Source organism: Rhipicephalus microplus, chromosome X, assembly GCF_043290135.1.
Source record: "Rhipicephalus microplus isolate Deutch F79 chromosome X, USDA_Rmic, whole genome shotgun sequence".
NCBI classification, from domain to species: domain Eukaryota; kingdom Metazoa; phylum Arthropoda; class Arachnida; order Ixodida; family Ixodidae; genus Rhipicephalus; species Rhipicephalus microplus.
This window is the reverse complement of record NC_134710.1, coordinates 31198766-31218525: the sequence shown is the minus strand read 5'-3', so window position 1 is coordinate 31218525 and position 19760 is coordinate 31198766. Positions and strand designations below refer to the sequence as shown.

Below are 19760 nucleotides of genomic sequence, written 5' to 3'. Positions count from 1 at the left end.
CACACTGACAGACTCCTAATTCCTATAGATGAAAAAAAAAAAGGCACAGCGGCCGCCTTTCGGTACGGACCGCTTGCACAACCGCCTTCTTTGTGACCGGTTTGTTGGCGCTCTGGCGAAACTCCGCCCCATTTTGCGGCACACGCGCAATCCGAGTCGTCGGCCACGTGGGGGAGACTTTCCCCGGAACCAGAAGACGCTCACTGGCTATATACAAAAAAAACATCAACAAGTCTCGCGATATCGCTGTACTGAAGTACGGAAGCTGCAACTTGGCCAGCGGGGTCACGTGCAGCAGACTCGCGTCGTTTCTAATCTCGTCAACAATCTTGAGCGCCACTGCCCCAGTGCCAGTCGGGTTGCGAAACGCAGTGTAGTAGTAGGTCGCAGACACGGGGGGACCATTGTGTACGCCCAGCTGCAGTGCCGATAAGCCGACCCCCCCGACCGATTCCACAACACGGCCGAGACAGTATATACCGTGACGCCTGTGTGTTCTGGGAAAGACACAGGTATACGGCGAGTGCAGGAACAAAACGCCTCGCCGACCAACACGCTTGCAGTTGCAGGTCACAAGAACTCGCACCGTCTCCCTTAGGCCCGTTTCACTGATCGCCACCTCCACAGGTGGAGTTGTACTGCCGCCTCCGACGTCGCCATGACAAAGCGACAGCGCCCAGCGATGACGGCGTCAAACATTGCTTTAACATGACGTCAAAGTTCACGTAAGACTGCCACACGACGTCATCCCGTTGTATTTTTTTAGACCGCTCTTATGACAGGGACAACACAAACGAACTTTGGCCGTTCACGATAAAGGTCATTTCTCGCGTTTAATGGGGGCATATATTAGCCATATATCAGAAATCGACTGGCGTCAATTGTCACTATGTCAACAGCGCCCAGACGACACTCCCGCCAAGCATCTCATCCCGCTTGCTTGCAAGCGGGACAATCGTGAAGACGCACGTTCTTATTGCGCATTCAGGTATACGTGGTGCTTCCCAGCGTCCATGTGAATTAAAAATCAGTTTTGGTTATGGAGTACCAACACGAGAGAGCCAAGTATCTGACAAGTGTTTTTTTTTGTATGTTTCTTTTCTTGATGCAGCGAAAGCTAGGTATACAGTTTCATCACACTCTTCTCTACACTCTAGATACGGCTCGCTTAATTCGCTGTTGGCTCGCGCGCGGCAAGTAGCACCGGCCGCATCTTGTAACTCTTGCTTGCGACTTCAATTGAATTAATCAGTGATATTTGGCGTCTGCTTTAGCTCACGTTTCATATGTATAATGTGTTGACGCTCGCTAGCTTCAATCATCCGGGATAAAAGGTTTGGCTGACAGCTTCTACATATACAACTAATCGTAATTGTAGCGGCTTTACGTCTCAAAAGCACGATATGATTAAGGGGGACACTATAGTAGAGCCCTCCGAAAATCTTGAACATGTGGAGTTCTTTAACATGCAATTAAAATAGGTAACCGCCTCCACTGAAATGCGGCCGCGACCTTCGTGTGTACTGTTATGACCGTCGTCAGTAGGCGCCATGCTGTCACTGAGAAGCGTAGCCGGGCAGCGCTCCCACGCCTGGAACCCCAGTTCTCTCGGAAACCAGCGTCCAGAGCTGACGGGGGAGCGGCGCTCTTTTTAATCCTCAAACAAGTAGCCGACTGGCCGGCTGCCTATGCCCGCCAGGTATTGTCCTACCTAGCCGGAGGATGAGACGTCGCGTCGCCACGACGCCGTAAGCCGTTCCAGAGAGGACAACAAAGACAGCGTCTTCCTTGGAAGAAACCGCGGCCGCCGCCACAAATTGCCCTGCTAATTGAGCGGACAGATCGGCGGACCGTTTGATGTATGCTGTCAGGAGCTTGGGACCCCTCGACCAGCGGCACACACACGACGAGGAAGAGGCCCCCTGGCGCCACCTTGCAGTGCAGTGATCACGACTCATATTGGATGTTCACGTGGACCGTGCATGCTCGTACCCCTCGCCTGTTGTGTGTGTGTGATTGGTGTTCCTCTCAAGGAGGAGGAGCCCGACAGGGCTTATAACGACGCCGCAGAGTGCAAAACGTCGCTCTGAACTGTGTAACGGTTCAACCACCACGCTCGTGGTTTGTGAACTCCCAACCTCATGCTGTAAATATTTGTAAATACTGCCATAAACCTGTTTGTTTTTGGTATCCCCATCTTGTCAGCGTTCGTTTCCTCCACCTGAAGTTGCGCCACGCTACCACAAGAGACCGGGTAGACCCCAGTCCGCAACAACGGGTGAACACCACTGGGATCCACCACAACTGGTTGGCAGTGGTGGGATCCACAACAGTACACAAAATTAAAAATGTGTTCAGCGTCTCAAACTATAGTTGCAGTTCAATCCGCCCACACTATTCACATGAAACATCGAAAATACCATCCCATGGCATGTCCGCCCTCATTAGTATCGAATACACTACCGGTTATATCAAGGCTTCTGCAGCCCCACCACGGTGGTCTAGTGGCTAAGGTGCTCGGCTACTGACCCGCAGGTCGCGGGATGGAATCCCGGCTGCGGCGGCTGCATTTCCGGTGGAGGCGGAAATGTTGCAGGCCCGTGTGCTCAGATTTGGGTGCACATTAAAGAACCCCAGGTGGTCGAAATTACCGGAGCCCTCCACTACGGCGTCTCTCATAACCACATGGTGGTTTTGGGACGTCAAACCCCACAAGTCAATCAAATGAATCAATCAAGGCTTCTGCAAGATTTTTGCACACGCCAATGACGTATTTTTCCCCCTAAGAACAAATTTCCCTGTAAGGGCAAAGCAATGAAATAAGTTCGATAGGAACGAATTGAGACTGTTATACGAAATCCACCCCTCCACCCCCTGTCGCTACCGAAAACAGCCGGCGGGTTTCTTCTCCGCTTGAACAGAAATCGTGGACTGCCCTCCTGCGTTTTCATTCGCCCATAAAACATTTAAGGCGCGCGGGGCGATGTTATCACCCTTGGACTACTACTTACGGAACCTCGCGACGAGACAGCAAAAATGGCTCTGAAGCGTCAGCATAATTGCAATATAAGTATATACGACGAAGAAGCATGAAACCGCACCAAGAGAAATTAAACGCGACAAGAACGCTGTTAGTACCTTCACGCAATTTTGAAGCTGTGCTTTTGAGAACATAGCAACATCTCGTAGTAGTGACCATCGCTTTTGGGACGTAAAACCCCAACAACTATTGTTAGAAATAATCGCGCACAACTCAGCGAGCAAACTTTGCCTCGTAAAGATGGCAAGGGTGTTTTTTTTTTTTTTTGTAACTCCACGTGTCACAGCATAAAAGAACTAGCAAAGAACTGTCATCGAGGAATCGAAGAAATCTAACATGCGTCATGAAAAGTCATCTTTAACAAAATAGTCGATCTTCGCCTATACAGAAGAGTTAAACAATGACTCAGCGACACTCGACATGACGGCAAGTGCGTATCATAACAGCAGTTCTAGACAAGGCGGCATCATATCTGAACTACGAACTTAACTTTGTAGCACTTATCAAACACGCAAGAAATGCTCAGCACTGTTTTGCAATCACGCTGTCAATCTGCGTCGTTCATCTCTATACTCGTCACCATTTTCGAGAGAGAACCGCTCCCCACTCGCAGTTGACCAATTTGGACACGGGCGAAGGCGAGCGTGTTGCAGTATTCATTGCCCCCCCACCGATGCCTTCGTTATTCGGAGTTTCTGCGCATACTACTGCGTGGCTTTTATACAAAAGTATGGCTGATTATGTCATGTACTGTATAGGCGACTACCGCGTCACCTTGCGGCAGCCCATAAAAGTCCGGCAATGCCGCCCAGCCATACCACTACTCAGACGCATTAAAATGGTGACACGCAATTTGTCGAATGAAGAGACCATTCCCTATGCGCCACCATCAAGACACCCCGTCGAATACCGTTTGCAATCGCTTTCTCCATACACGAGGGTGAGATCTCTATAGATGAGCAGCATCGACTTTCGTAGGGAAATTGTATCGTGCTGTTCCCGACCCGGTGAATTTACGCCACGAATATGCCCCTCGCTAAACTATCCCTATACTTGGCGTCATCTCCAAGAGCCGACACATACGCATTTGGCAAGGGAATCATTCGAAATCATGTTAGAAAGATTTGAGCCGCGACGTCAGAGTTCCCGCAAAAGCACGAAGATGGTCCTGCTTTGTTATTTGCAGTTCCTGGTAAGTCGCAAGATAAGGTTGGGAACGCTATCAGAGACGAATGACAATGTCTTACATTTGCCTATGACGCTGGTTTCGACTGCCGATTCACCGCTGTATCGGATGACTCGTTATAATGGGTGCCCACTATACGATATGAGGAGTTATCAGTCTCTGGAGAAAGAGAGTTTCAGGGGAATGAATGCGTGGATATTTTAGCGCGCTAACGGCGTGGATATTTGTCTGCGACAACAGTAGTAATTGAAGATTACGACAAAATAACGGCGCACTTTTTAAGAGCGTGATACGACGCCTCCTATACCGAGTGTCCCCGCCGACATGAAACAAGCTTATACGAACGGCTGTCTCCATATTTATATTTTATTTTCCAAACCTCTGGCTTGGCCGGGCGTTGGTAAAATACCACGCACACTTGGGTATAAGGTGAGATGTTTTATACAGAAGCTGGCGCAAGATGACGCCCCATGTTTAGCGAAGAGTTCAATGATTTAGCCTTGATAATATAGACGCCCTCTTTTACGGTCTGTGAGCAAGTGTTCCTTGTTTGGCACTGGCGAGCTGTAGCAGACGCCGAGCACTTGGGCAACGTTTAGACTTGTTGAATTAAAGCGAGAAAAGCCGTACAAGAGAGATAATCCGATGCATAGCGCGACTTAGTTCACACTTGAAGCTGTATAGTAATCAACGCGCGCTCCTCGTTTGCCTCTTCTACATGCGTGCGCAATAATAACCACCATTCCCGCCTCTCACAGAGTGCGCGTCAAATAACATCACCCCACACTCGGCGAGGCTGAACATTTTGCTTTAGGCATCACCAATGTTGATTCACTGGTCTCTCGTGTGAGGTTATACGCTTCTTAAGGGCGGTAAATTTAGGCTGCTATATAATGAACGAATACAAAGAAACATTACATATATAACATGCCACTTCATGTTTGTTCGTTGTCTTCGCACTGTTTTGAAGGTCTTGGTACACGTGAGAACTGACCCCGCAGCGGTATAGTCTCTGCGGCCTCATCTCACATCAAGAAAATTGTGAAAAATCTACCACCAGCTATAAAGGGGCACCAGAAGGTTGGCATTAAAGCTGAATGTGCGAATAGCAGAGGTAGCAGCCTCAAGATGTTTCCCCAAAAATTACCAAAGGGGACCAACGCAACGGAGAATTGAACCAAAAGCAGACCGCTGCCGTTGGAGCGAAGGTGGAGGAGGACCGATCAAATACATTTTCTCAGTCACGACGAGTACGTCAAAGCTTGCTGATGCAGCCAGTTGCTAGAATGGGAGTAACCACCGAGGAGTGCCTTTGTGCAAGAAAAGTCCCAGTTTCGCCAAAAGGGCGAAGCAATGAATGCGATAGCAACATGTCGGAATGTTTCACGAAGCAAGCCTAGCATTGTTAGGTGCAATATTGATTGCAGTAAACATGCGCTTGCTAAGTAACAACGTTTCCCGCGGCGCGGCCACAGTACAGATGACCACAACTAGGCTCGTGCGTAATGACGGCGTTGATGAGAAGCGCCTCTTGTAGTGGTGGTGGTTGTGGTGGTGTAAACTTATTTATCTACAGGACAATTTTCGAAAATTCTCGGCTTGCGGGAGGGGGGGAGGGGGGAGCTTAGTTCACGGCTCCGCTTGCAGCAGCCGCTCTGCGGGCCCTGTCAATCAGGCTCAGCTGATCTTCCAAGTTCTTCCTGGCCAGCAGCTCCTCCCATCGCTCCTGTGTTCTATTTTTGTATTGGGCAGCGCATGCTGGTAGTAAGGGCTATAAGTCGCGTGTCGCCGCTGGAGGTAGTTTGTTATGTGTAGAGCTCATCTATATGTCGACGGCCGCTCCAGGTACACTTTTGGTATCATTTTTTCGCGTTGAGAGCGCAGCCCATAGAAGCTCCTACCTGCCATGGGGACAATTTAATTGCTATCGCAACAGAAAGGAAGTTTTTTGAACACACACAGAAATATATATATATATATATATATATATATATATATATATATATATATATATATATATATATATATATATATATATATATATATATATATATATATATATATATATATATAATGCAGATTTTTAATAACAATTTTGTGAGAGTGACGCACCAGTCGTTTTAGCACACGTACTCAACGTCGAGGCAGAAATGTTTTTCTGTAACTAAAATATAGCATTGACGAGACTAACAAAACTCGTTATAGCATTTTTAATTTGGCTTAACGGAAGGAAGTTGTAGTGATTGCCAATTTATGGTGTACCCAATTTTTTTTAGAAATCACGAAAATTGCCCGTGATTGGACATCTCCCCCTTCGATATTTAAATGCGAAGTCGAAACTGGTAGGCACTGAGAAAACGCTGGCTCTGTTGCGTAAGACTACTACAACAGGAAGTGACGAAATCGGCATCGAGGCACGCCGTAGCACAAATTCGTCGCAAAATCGGCAGACATTGTGAAACGCACAAGTAGAACACTAACCCCCGTATTCTAGAATGACCCTTCACTCAGCGCTCCACCTCCACTTGAGAAAGCCGATGGAAGCGCCGTCTCTAGGCACGACAAGTCACTGCATATCAGCAATAATCTGCTGCGATTCTTGAGTAGCGCAATTTTATTTTCAGACGAGCGGCGGCACAGTGCTCGATTTTGTCAAGGGTGAAAGTCGAGTCGAGGAGCGTTTGTGAATACGGGGGTTATTCTTTCAGTGCGACGTGTCGTGGTTACCTGGAAGTGGAAGCGAAATTATCTTTCGTCTGTTTGCAACAAGTGCCACGGTGGCTGCCCCGGAGATTTATGCTTGAGAAAAAAAAAAGAGCTTGATACTATGTTTTTTCTTGCGCGCAGCTCGGAAGAAACAGACAAGTACTAAACACTACACGCAATCCTGTGAAGTGAGATGACCTGCCACTTTTTAAGACCACGACGCACCTTCATTCAAATTTCGTCACTTCCAAGTCACGGGTAGTTCTGGTCCGGCGGGAACGTATTTCCTCGAATGTCGTTCCAATTTCGTGATTGAAAAAAAAATTGCAACGTGCTACAACTTTCTCATATAAACAGTCCGCAAGTCAGTAATTAAAACATTCATTAACAGGTTCTCATTAATCAGTCTCGTGAATGTGATTTCAGTTGCGTAAAAGTATTTCCGCCTCGACATAGGGTACGTGTGCAAAATCGACTGAAATGTGACTGACAAATTTTTTCGAAACACATGCACCGTCTCAAAAAACACCCCGTGCATACTGAATTTGAAATCTCGGTCGTCCCAGTTCGGGCGCTCTTGGACTCTGGAGCGACCAAATGGAAGAGCCAGCAGTGGTGGCCGGAAAAAATCCTCCCGACCTCCATGTGTGGGCCGACTTGAAAGCTTAGGCTAAAGCACGAAAAAAAAAAAAAGAAGTCTAGCCAGCTCCATGGCGTCTAGGAGGTCGCGACCGAAGTATCTGCCCACTTAATTCGCTGCTATGAAGCATTTTTGTTTTGTTTTGTTTTGCCTCTAACTGAGTAGTTATTGGACAAAAGATTGAACAGCACACGTAGAAAATACAAGTACACGGCTAGTATTTCTGCCCCGCAAGTACAAGCGACATCTGCCTCGCGTGCCTTACTTGTCTTATCGCCGCATCACTAACGGGGTGCGCGCTCTTGGCCAGCACTCTGGACAACGAAGTTGACGAGGTCGGAGTTTTCAAGATAAGATCGCAAACGCCGTGATAAAACCCACGTTTTTTTTTTTTTTGAGGTCAGCAGGCGACATAAGTGACGTAGACGACTCTGGCAGTGGTCATCGGGTCAGTTCAGGCTAATCTCAGAGCGCATACAACTACAACCCCACCCCCGCACACACACACAAATCGACCCTTTCTCGAATTCCAACAGGCAAACCAACAAACTGCGATGCTGAAGCCGGGAGTGAAGACAGCCAAATCTTTTGACGCTTTCAGCGATGAGGCAACGCGTTTTTTTTTTTTTTCAGAGCACGCGCATGGCGCGTGTCTCTTGGCCTTGAAGGGGCCACCGAATCGATTAGCAGCGTCTTCCATGCGGCAGCATGCAGCGCCTGGTGGGTGCGCGGAAGCGTCGCCGGGGGGGGGGGGGGGGGGGGGGGGGAAAGAAGCCTCGTGACCTAGTAGAGCCCGGAGACGCCCACAAACACAACACTCGAGAAGCGGGCCTGCCTTGACGGCGCATCATGATCCTTATCGCGGCTTCGCGCTATCCACGGCAACATTTTCTTTTTTTTATCTCGGCGTGCGTCTAAACTTTCGCTCGCATATCTACCCCACGCACTGCTCACGACGCATAAACCCAAGCAGCGGTGCCGTCGACGTCAACAAGGTTTATTCTCGAACAATTATTTACGAACACAAAACGCACCCGTGTTACGAGATGGCCATAAGGTGAGGCGCAGGGCTTAAAACGGGATGCAGACTAAGTTGCGCAGCAAAGACTTCAAGTCGAGGCAAAGGTGTATAGACCCATTCCATGTTTGTAAACACAGGTAGGCCGACGTCGACACTAAGGGGTAAAATTATAGCGACGTCCGCGCGTAACTTCCGCCGTAAGCGCTGAAGGTTGCGATGTGCGCCAACAAACAAAACTAGGTTGTGTGACGCGACTCATCCTACCGCGACGCAGCTCATCGGCATACCGTTTTTTTTTTTCTCGTTGCTTGAATGAGAACACCACATGCACCATTGAAAACCATTGAAAACCCAGCAGAAATCGCGGTAGGCAGAGCATCTCTTGCCTACCAAGACCTCGCCACCGCATTTTCGTGACGTGCAAGTCCGGTGGAATTTGTCTACACAGCGTGGTGCTGTAAATAAAACACCGGAAGGCGCTATCTTGGCTGAAAAAGCCTGGCGTGACGATAGATAGGACGCCCGCTTGTCCGTCCGATCGGATTGGCGCGCTTACCAAAACAATTGCAGCAGCCGCAGCAGTTTTGTTCCTCCGTAAATACGCATTCACGTGCAGCTGGGGACATTTTGATCCAGTCTCGCGCAACCACCATGCCATCGCAAGTGGCCGCTTTGGTCAAAAGCAACTGCTTTGACTCGTCACTCGCTGCTGGATTTTCGCAGTCGCTAACCTCTGAAACAACAATCTTCCTCCACAAGGCATTATTACAAGAGGTTACTTTACAGGGCAACGATGATGGCGCGGGGCAGACGCCAATCAGGAGTTCGAAAGCCACAAGCACTGTAGGCGGAATACCGGTCGATCGCCCCACACGTGACCGTCGAAAGTGCACTAGCACAGAAAAGTCCGACAGGGACGTGCAAAGCCGCACCCATCTTCGGCGTGGAAGCGCGACTTTGCCCTGAAAGTTGTGCCACAGCGGGCGAAAGCGAAGAAGGCCCGCAAGACTGCCGCATTCCCGCACCAGCGAACACGGCGCGCCAGGACCGACCGACCGGATGCTACTTTCGCGTCACGAGGACGCGGCTGGTTTCGCTCCTCGCGAGGGAAGCCAAGAGCCCGTGGCAACGGCCAAGACGATCCTCGGAACAACAGGAGAGACAGGAAAGATGGAAACACGGTCACAGGAGTCCTAAGGTCCCTAGATGAAACAAGGTAGCGTCACTCATTGTTCTCGAGCCGTCCTCCTCACTCTCTCGATTACTCCTCTTTTAGATGCGGAGCATCTAATACTCGAGGCTTGTAGTGCGGCGCCGTCCGCAAGCTTCCTCCTCCTTCTTCCACCATCTGTGCATCCCTTCCTCCTCTACACACCGCGCGCGCTTCACTCCTCCACCATCTGTGCACTCTTCCTCCTCTACACACCGCGTTCGACATCTACAATTCTCCTGATTCTCCAGTGGACGCGCATGTGGCGTCGCGCTTCGAGAACATTCAACAGCTGACAGTGCATGCGCCGTCGTGCTGTATATATACTCAAGGTCGGCGCTCGCTCGCTCAGTTGCCGCTCGTCGGTTGGTTTGTACGGCGCGTCGACGTCCAAGGTCGCGGTGAAATGAATTCCAACGAATCCACAAACACAATGATCGACGTCCCTTCGACCAGCGCCGCCCTTTCGCATACGTGTGTACGTGTTCACTCATTTAACACCCCCTCCTACAACCACGTTAACCAATTTAGCCATCGACCCAAGTAAGTCGCAATTTAACACCCCATTTCACAACCACGTTAACCAATTTAGCCATCGACCCAAGTAAGTCGCACTTTAACACCCATCTCGTGTCGACGAATGCGCAGGAAGCTTTCACGGAGAGAGATTGCACAGGTGAAAGAAGCTACGTCACCGCGGCTCATGAAACGCGATCGCTTTTTCTCGTCGTGATGCGCGCAGGTCTAGCTACTGTGCAATGAATACGGGGCGCCGCGCCGGCACGTATACGGTACCCCACGGCAAGGAGCGCGTCTGATCCAAAACGTCGATCATGATTTATGTCGCCTATTAGCCAATAGCACCATGTCTGTTGCTCGACACCAAATGGAAAGCGCCGGCAGCTCCGAAGAAGGTGGGCGCAGGCATCTGTGTAAGAAACAGGGAGCCTGAAAAAAATTGCAACTTCACGCTCCGCCATGCACTTTCTTTGCCGCGCACAACTTCCTCATTTTCGCTGAGCTGTAGCAACCCACGCCGTGCCGAATCACTCACTGTCCTCAGTGTACTGCCGGCACCACCCGTGCCACGGAGTAGCAGTCCACGGTGACGAATGCGACGTGGAGACCGTCAGCTGTTGAGGCGCGAAGCTATACTATACGTCCAATCAGTGATGCATGGCGCTTGAACGGCCAGAGAGAACACGCACAAACAGGTCACCGCAAGCCGAGCTGATTTTTGCATAGCGTGAAAACGAAGGAGGACGAACGCAGCGTTTACCTCGGGTTCTTTAACGGGAACCTAAACGGTAACACGGGTGATCTCTGCAATACGGCCCTTGCAAATGCAGCCGCCGAGGCCGGGAATAGTACCCGCGCGCTCTCGAGCTTAGCAAGGCGACACACTTAACGTGCTCGGGCTACCACGGCGAGTCGCTAGTGGGCTTCGCGTTCGACAACTAAACTCGCGGTTGTATCCTGCCTTTTAGGCAACCGATTTCTCTTCGCTACAGCTCACCTGTTAGACCAACAGTCGCCTCGCCATCAGTACAGCTAGGGAGGCACGACAAACGGTTCGACGCAACTTGGGCGCGAAGTTCAAAAGCAATCCCTGACGCACTTTATCTTTGCTTAGCACGCTTTTTAAGATGCCATTGATTATGGAGAGAGATTATGAAGTAGGCAACAAAAAAGAAATCATGCCACATTTGCAAATCTTGGCTCGCAAAGGTATAGAGAAAGTTCTGTCCCCTCACCACGGCAACCAAGCACGCAAGCTTCGACACATTTTCGTAATTGCGTGGGCGCTAATTAGCCTGACCGATCCCAACAAGCGGCGTAAAGCACGCGTGGTAAGGAGAGAGGGCTCCCCCTCCTAATGGCCTAAAAGGGAACTCCATACTCTTGCTTGGTCTGTTGTTTTTTTTTTTTTCAGCAGGGTAATGGCCACGTAGGTTTTTGCCGATAATGGCGGCTGAAGACCTGACGATAGTTATAGCGCGAGAACAGAACGACGACAAAGAGACAAGAAGGACACGTCTCTTTGTCGTCGTTCTGTTCTCGCGAACTATCGTCATGTCATACCAACTAGTCCAAGCTGCCAGCCACACTTCTAAGGCTGAAGACCGTTGATTTTGCATTCCAAGAACTGATCTTACCTGCCACAAAGCCACGGTCAAAGGGCAGTCCATTGTATCATGATCTCATTTTCATTTGTTATCATCTACCGCAGTCGAGCAGGGGCGGGGGCTGTGCCCCCCTTGATGGGAAACCCTACGCGCGCCCACACTGTCACACGCAACTGAGCCCGCGAAAAAGCCCTTCTGGGCAGTCTGGGATAAGAACAACATAGTTCTTGACTCAAGGCAACGCATTCTTCCCAATTTTCCGCATGGTGTGACTAAAGGGACATTAAGAGACACAGCAAGATTTTAGACTGTGAGACAGCATAATTTTAAGAACTGCAGTTCCGGCAATCCTACACTAGGAATTCCACGAGAAAGCCACACTTGCGCCATTTTGAATTTCGCGGCCGTTCTGTCACCGTAGCGATATTGGTAATGTGGAAACCCCTCACCGCCACCTAACTTTAGCCCCGCCGCGGCGGTCTACTGGCTAAGGTACTCGGCTGCTAATCCGCAGGTCGCGGGATCGAATCTCGGCTGCGGCGGCTGCATTAGCAACGGAGGCGAAAATGCTGCAGGCCCGTGTGCTCAGACTTGGGTGCACGTTGAAAAAACCCAACTTGGTCGAAATTTCCGGAGCCCTCCACACAGCGCAACAAACGACTGAGCATTTCAACAGCTTACGTGATCAGAGTAGAAACCATGCATGACGTCACGTCTCTGAAGAGACCCTGACTATAGTGACGCCGGCAAAATATAAAAGACCCGTGATGTAGCCCGGCGTAGTTTAGAGCCCCCTCCCAAATGACAAGGGCCAACCACTGACACTGGCGATATACTTAGAGCCTAGTCTTTCATTCCAATTGTAAAGCGGTAATATGACGTAATGCCTGACGATTCCGTTCACGTGTACGAGACTCCTTGAGGTGCAAGTAGAGGCGACTCTGTCGCAACCAATACCGGCACGGGCGTTTTTCGCGGGCGCTATATGTTAGGTACGGGTGCATGTACACGCCGGCATCGATTTGATGTCCCAGTAAAAGTGTCACTCGCTGGGTGCGGACAACCCTCGCCTTCTTATACTGGTAAAAACGCGGAGTACTTGCACACTAGGTGCTCTAGAGTCTGGACCAGAAGCAAGCAGCAGCCGCCATTTTGCCACAACCAAAGTCACCCAGAGAAGACGACGCCTGTGAAAACGGCAGGCCAGACCTTTTCTACTCGTGAAAATATCACTGAAGAACTCAGTTAACGTGGTGTCAGGGCTGGTCATTCGTTCTTGTGTGTTTCTGGCTTCCCAAGCCTCCCCAGGACGCTTTATTAGAGAGTTTTAGTACAGCGTACGCTGCGTACGTGGCGGCGTTGCGTACGTAAGGACGCCACGTTCTGCGTAGTGCGCAGACCACAACGCGCACGTATCGCGTTACGTACGCAGCCGCTACGAACGCACGCATGAGATGCGTGCGTGCGTACGTATGAGCTGATCGCGCCGCTCTCGAACAACTTCGCGACAGCGCGAGACTTCGTTTTGCAAAATGGCGGCATGGAAGGCAAGCACCGACCGGCTCTGTGGCTTAAAATATGGCCATAATCTGGCTATAACACTTGGATTGGCTCACATTGGCTGTCAACAACACGTGCTTCTATTTTGATCTACCAGATGACGCAACACGCTTCACGCTCGTTACGTGCGCGGGTACTACGGCGTACTAAAAGCCGATTAGTGGCAAACGACGCCACGTAACGCAAGGCGCTTGCGTGATGCGTACGTAGCACCATTCCGCAGTACTAAAACTCTCTAGTGATGCTCTATGAGGCTTTAAGGAGCCGTGGCACAACCACTCAACAATTTGCGGGTTTTAGAAGTTCTATTGAACCTATACATAGTAGAAAAATGGACCGTACAAAAAATTTCAGTACAAAATAGGTTATACAAGTCGCCGACTATCAACCCCGCCCACCACCGAGTGACAGCCATTTTAGCATGACGTCACCGGAGTGGAACCATCGTCTTCCGAAGTTGGAGAACATTTGTTTCAAGTAAAATGCAGCAGAATCCTTTGGCTGGTTTTTGAAAATTGTTACCTTGCCACTCAAAGGCTGGTTTCAGAATGGTTGTCTTAATGTCCGAAAACTACTCGAAACGTATTGGATTTGTATTTGTATTCCATTCAGTTTTGAAATTTACTATTCGCACACACCTAATTACACGGCCTCTTTAAAATGAGCAATTCACTAATAAAGCTCATCATTTTCCTTGTGTCTTACTTCCTCTGTACAATAGACAGTTATATTATACCGGGCTTACCGTGATACCAGGCGTACCGCGATTGCGGGATCGAAGCGCGCATGCGCAGATAAGTACGTTACCCGTCCCACTTACCGTACACCCGCTACTTTCCGGACTTAACGTTACCGAGGTAGCTTAGGTGTACGAAGTGTACGTACAACATGGCGTCGATCTCGGACGCCCGCTTCGAAGTGATTTTGGCGTAGTTGTTGAAAAATCACTTGGTTCGCAGCAAACGACTGTTTAAAGTGGCTTCGCTTGCCTTCAGTTAGCTTCGATGACCGAGTATTACGGATAATTTGGCGTAGTTTTTGAGATGGCTTCCCATTTCGAACGCGTCTAGGCCTAACTACAAGATCGATGTCACCAAATCAGCAACATAAATGTTTTCGCGTTTGGTGCGTGGTTCATATTTATTTTTATCATTACTAAAACAAACTTGCAACAATGCTTCGCGCGTTGGCAAGGGCAAACATTCTCGTTTCCTTTTCACTGTTCGTTAACTTATTAACCAACCGATAGGTGGCGCCACAGTCACGGTTCGTCAACTTATCAACCAACCGATAGGTGGCGCCACCGTCCCAGCTGGGGCACGTAAACGCTGTCCTGCTAAACTATGAGACGCTGTCCACAACGAACGTTTGCTGCACGGTAACGCCATTCCCTTAACCTTCCCTATGACGCTAACGGTAAACTATAACTGTCTAATAAAGCGCATGTGTCGGTGCCACACCGCATGCACGTAGTGTTTAGACCTCGGAAGGCCGGTGCGCTCACTGAAAACAACGCAGCCGAGTTACGTCGTAAATCCCCTCAAGGTGAAGAAAAATTACAAATAAGGTTTTCATTACGGTACTTGCACCGCGAGAACTTGCGGAACGCCAAAAAACGTCACTTGTGATGTCATTAGCACAGCTGCACGTCGTTGTCGACCCTGGCAGTAGTGTTGCCGGCAAAATCGGGAGAAACAGTAACCCATACCGTGAATCGGCACGGTGTAGGTTACTGGCCCCTCTGTATAGTGACACGGGCAAAATAGTATGCTTCAGAACCCCATCCTTCATTCAAGTACTTACACGCCTTCACAGCGACTACCAGAAGCCAAAGTTGGCCCTGAAAAAAAATTCCTGGGTACCCATCATGTTTTCCAGGGGGCCAACGCAACAGCTTACTCCATAACTTTTGGGCACAGTCGATGCCTTTATATGCGATCAACAGGCAGAATCAGTAACATCTCTCGCTCGCACATGGTCCCGCGAATACTCTTAAACATGGCGCATTCTGCTGCCGGTCACGAGTGCGGCTCCGGGCGAGTCCGCGCACTCAGAGGCGACACGCGCCGGCACACAGGCGCTCATAGAGGTCTCGGTCGAGCGGCACGTAGCGGCCGACGGTCTGGTCCAAAAAGAAGCACGGATCGCCGCTCAGCTGGTCGATGTGGTACTCGTGCCGCTGCAGCTCCCCCTTCTTCAGCTTGTACGTGGACGTGGCGTCCACGGCACGCGTGAGTCGCACAAAGAGCGGCACAGCATAAACAGGCAACTGGTGCCGCAAAGCAGCGAGCAGCGCGTCCAAGTCGGTGCGGCGGTCGGGGTCCTGGACAGCGAGCATGCCGGCACGACCCTCGGTTCCTGGCAACGAGACGCCGTATGCGACGCAGTCGCTCAACCCCAGTGCTTGCGCCGCCACGCCTTCCACTTCGGCCGTGGAGACGTTCTCGCCCTTCCATCGGAAGGTGTCACCCGTCCGGTCACGGAAGTAGACGTAGCCCAGCTCGTCGGTGACCAGCAAGTCTCCAGAGGCGAACGCCATGTCACCCTTGCGGAACACGTCGCGGTACAGCTTCTTCTGCGTGGCCTCTTTGTTGACGTAGCCGTCGAACTGATGCATGTGGGAGCGCTCGACTTTTCCCACGAGCTCACCTACCTGGCCGGGACCGCAAGCGAGGCAGATGCCCGACTTGTCACGCAGCGGAAGCCCAGTCGTCTCGTCGACGCGCACCAGCTTGATGGGCAGCAGGCGCTCGCCCAACGCGGGCCACAGCAGGAACAGCACGGGGAAGAAGCCCACGGCCCCCGGCCGGTTGTCGGTGTTGACAAGGTTGGCGTTGCCTTCGGTGGCGCCATACACTTCGCGGAGGTCAGCAAGTCCGAAGCGGTCGGCGAACGGCCGCCACAGCTGAGGCCGCAGCCCGTTGCCGAACATGAGGCGGACCCGGTGCGCACGGTCCTGCGGGCGAGGCGGCTGGGCCAGCAGGTAACGACACGTCTCGCCGATGTACTGGGCCACCGTGCACCCGTACTGCGCGCAATCCTCCCAAAAGGCGGACGCCGAGAAGCGTGGCCGCAGCACGGCCGTGTTGCCGAACAGGAGCGCCTGGGACAAGGCCAACACTCCGGCGGCCACGTGGTACACCGGCAGGCAGACGTACAGAACGTCGTCGTCTCGCATGGGCATCATGTGGCGCACGGCACTGGCCATACTGAAAAAGCGACGCTGCTTGATGATCGCGGCTTTGGGAAGACCCGTCGTGCCGGACGTGTAGATATACAGCAGCCGGTCGTCCATGCCGCCGCGGTACGGCGGCGCGCTGGGTTCGGCAGCTTGCAACAGGGGCTCCAGCCAGGTCACCGGCGCGCCCAGATCCTTCACGTCGGCGTCGAGGCAGACGTAGAGCGGCTCGGTGCCAAGCTTCTCCGCAATCAGGGGCCGGGCGTCGCGCAGCGGTTCCAGCAGCGCGCGCGTGAACACAACAGCACGACTGCGCACGCAGGATATGCAATGCGCGAGCGAGGCCTGTTTCAGGTTATAGTTGATGAGAGCCGACACAACACCCAGCTTGGACAGGCCCAACCACAGCATGACAGCCTCGGGTCGGGACTCGGCGAGCAAAGCTACTTCGTCGGTGGGTTTCAATCCCAGCGCCGCAAACGCGCACGCAACGCGCTCCGAGTAGTCTTGCACTTGGGAGAACGTCCAGGTCCGCTGCGCCGTCACAAGACAGGGCTTGTCCGGCTGCCGGCGTGCTACCGACGCGAACACGCGCGCCACAGTCGCGTCTTCGGCCACGCGCCGGTGCATGTACCAGTTGAGGCGCATGTAGCCGACGGCAGCGAGCACGTCGCGCGGCGCGGTTCGCGCCAACAGGCGCAGCGTACGCCAGCCACCGGTGACAAGGTAGGCTACGGCCAGGAGGAGCGCCGCGGTACTCAGCGACCACAGCGTGCCGGCCACACCGAAGAGGCCAAGCAGCAGCGCCGACTTGGACGACATCGTCACACTTCTGCGGCCACAGCGCCCAGCGCATGGCGCCGCGCGCACCGACGACCTACTTTTATGCGCCGGCCCCAACGGGAAGCTCAAAGTCCGCCGGCATCGGCGAGAAAATAGTTCGCTCGCGCCATCTGGCGCCGGGCCGCGAAGGCGTCCGCGGCGTGTCACGAGGCCGCGCCGGGCCCAGTCGCCGCCAGGTCGACCGGTCTTCGCAGCCGCCGCTGACCAGCATTGACCACGAGGTCAGTGCTCGCCGTGCGGCATGCACGCTTCATTCAAATCGGGGATTCCAATGAAAATTTGTACACAGCATGCGCGAACGAGTTTCGCGTTTACCGCTCTGCGTGCACGTGCACCAAGTTACGACGCACGTGCGCTCCGAGGCGTTACCTGCATTAGCGCAATCCCTTTCTTACCGCGCAACCCAGAGAAATTCTCAACAGCATTTCGCGCTTACAACGTCTATCATCAAAAGACTCGCACAGCACAATTCGGGACACCACATTCCCAGTAATTGAAGCGACATCTTGACTTTTGGAGCAGAAAAAAAAAAAACAATAGTGCTTTGGAGTGGCCATAAGTACTTTCGGAGCTGCGAAAATGCCAGTGAGGAACAGCTATTAACATTTTTGGAGCAGATGCCAAAATATTCCAAACGACTACTGGAGCTAATAGCACACTCTATGCACCTCATAAATATTATTGTTCATTTATTAAACCTATTTAACATATAATCCCTTCAAATCACAAGAAACAACTCATTAAGCACCTGGATGATCATTGAACACAAAGATGAGCAACGTACATTTAAATTACCAGTACTTGGGGCAGAGAGGTGTACAAGCGATAAAGCTGAGCACAAAATTACTAAAGTGGCCACAGTATTAATGAGAACTGACACCTGGCGATGACTGAAGCTCCCACGCTTAAATGCGCATATATGCTCTATAAAGTGAACGAAGGGACGACCGCCACCGCAGCTCAGTGGTAGAGCGTCAGACGCGTTATTCAAAGGCCGCAGGTTCGGATGCTGCTAGTGGCAAGTTATCTTTCTGTTCACTTTTCTTTCTTCACATCTGTATTACAATTACTTCTAAATACAGCCCCTATACTTTCCCTGGCATTGTTGTCGATGGTTTCTCATTATTATTGTGTCTAACAAAGAAAACAAGTCCATAAGTTTAAAATTTTCTTCAAAAGTGGCCACAATCACATGTAACTATTGACAAATCAGCAATTTATAATTGGTACGAGTTCAATATATTTTGCCACAATAGCCAGCAATAAATAATTCAAAAATAAAATCAGCTAAGTGAGCTATACACTTAAAATGTCAGTTATTGTGGCATATGTTAGGTGAAAGCTTGCGAAGTGGTAAATATAATACGCAAAAGTCATAGATAACAGTACTCGCAGCAGCAGACATGAATCAGTACAACATTGAACTAATCTCACACACCTTTAACTCAAAATAGCCTGCTTGTTAGCTGATATAAACCTGACTCAGATGTATCATTGTAAATAAGCTAGTATATAAACCCTTTCACTGTTTACAAACAAAAGACCCTTGAAAACATCCGGTTTCATTCATCAATGTGCCCAATAGCATCGGTGGGCAAGATGAGCTTTAGAAAATAGCTCACTTTTTTCCTACACTTTCTTCTCTTATTTGGCAAAATATACTCAAATAAATGTTCTTCTGAGCTACATAAAACTGTTACGAGATTTCTTTGAACTTTATGCACGTTCCTTTTATCTGAAAACTAAAGAGAGACATTCCTTGCCTTTTAAAAAAACTTGAGAACGTGCTTTCAGTTTTGAAGTTACGAGCTGGTAAATGAGGTGACCGGAAGTGTTTTGTGGTACAATGCTTGCTATCTTGAAACAGTCTATAGCTTGTTTTTGTTTTCCTTTAGGCTCGCTAGAAAGTCACGTAGCTAAAGTTTACTGTTTTCAGTTTCCCAGTGCCATACTGAAGCAAATTCGAAGCAGTTCATAACAATTATTACACTTAAGAACAGCATGAAGCAATTAGAGCAGCACTGCATTCCTCAGTCCTAGAAAATTTCAATACTACTGTAACATTTAGCCTACGAATTGTACGAATGAAGATGCACATACCAACATTGAATGGTTGGTGAAGGCTCCTCCTCTTTCATGATACGTCCTGGAAAAAGAACAAAAATGGATGTTTAAAGTACATATCTAACATAATAATCCCAAATCACAATAACCATGAAGCGTGGAAACTTGGGCAAGTTGGTACGACGT

General features: G+C 50.5%; 2 protein-coding genes across 5 annotated transcripts in view; both read right to left on the bottom strand.

The window, feature by feature from the left end:
* LOC119175769 (M-phase inducer phosphatase 1-B) overlaps nucleotides 1-19760 on the bottom strand; it is a 157930-nt gene that overhangs the window by 127469 nt on the left and 10701 nt on the right. For all 4 annotated transcript variants that reach the window (XM_075876141.1, XM_075876142.1, XM_075876143.1 and 1 more), the window contains one exon: nucleotides 19611-19656. In XM_075876141.1, the coding sequence (XP_075732256.1) occupies nucleotides 19611-19648 (38 nt within the window). In that variant the 5' untranslated portion in view covers nucleotides 19649-19656. The remainder of the gene's footprint in view (nucleotides 1-19610; nucleotides 19657-19760) is intronic.
* Nucleotides 15397-17565, bottom strand: LOC119175768 (long-chain fatty acid transport protein 1). Its single transcript, XM_037426729.2, has one exon. The coding sequence runs from the start codon at nucleotides 17487-17489 to the stop codon at nucleotides 15540-15542; it is 1950 nt and encodes a 649-aa protein (XP_037282626.1). The 5' UTR covers nucleotides 17490-17565; the 3' UTR covers nucleotides 15397-15539.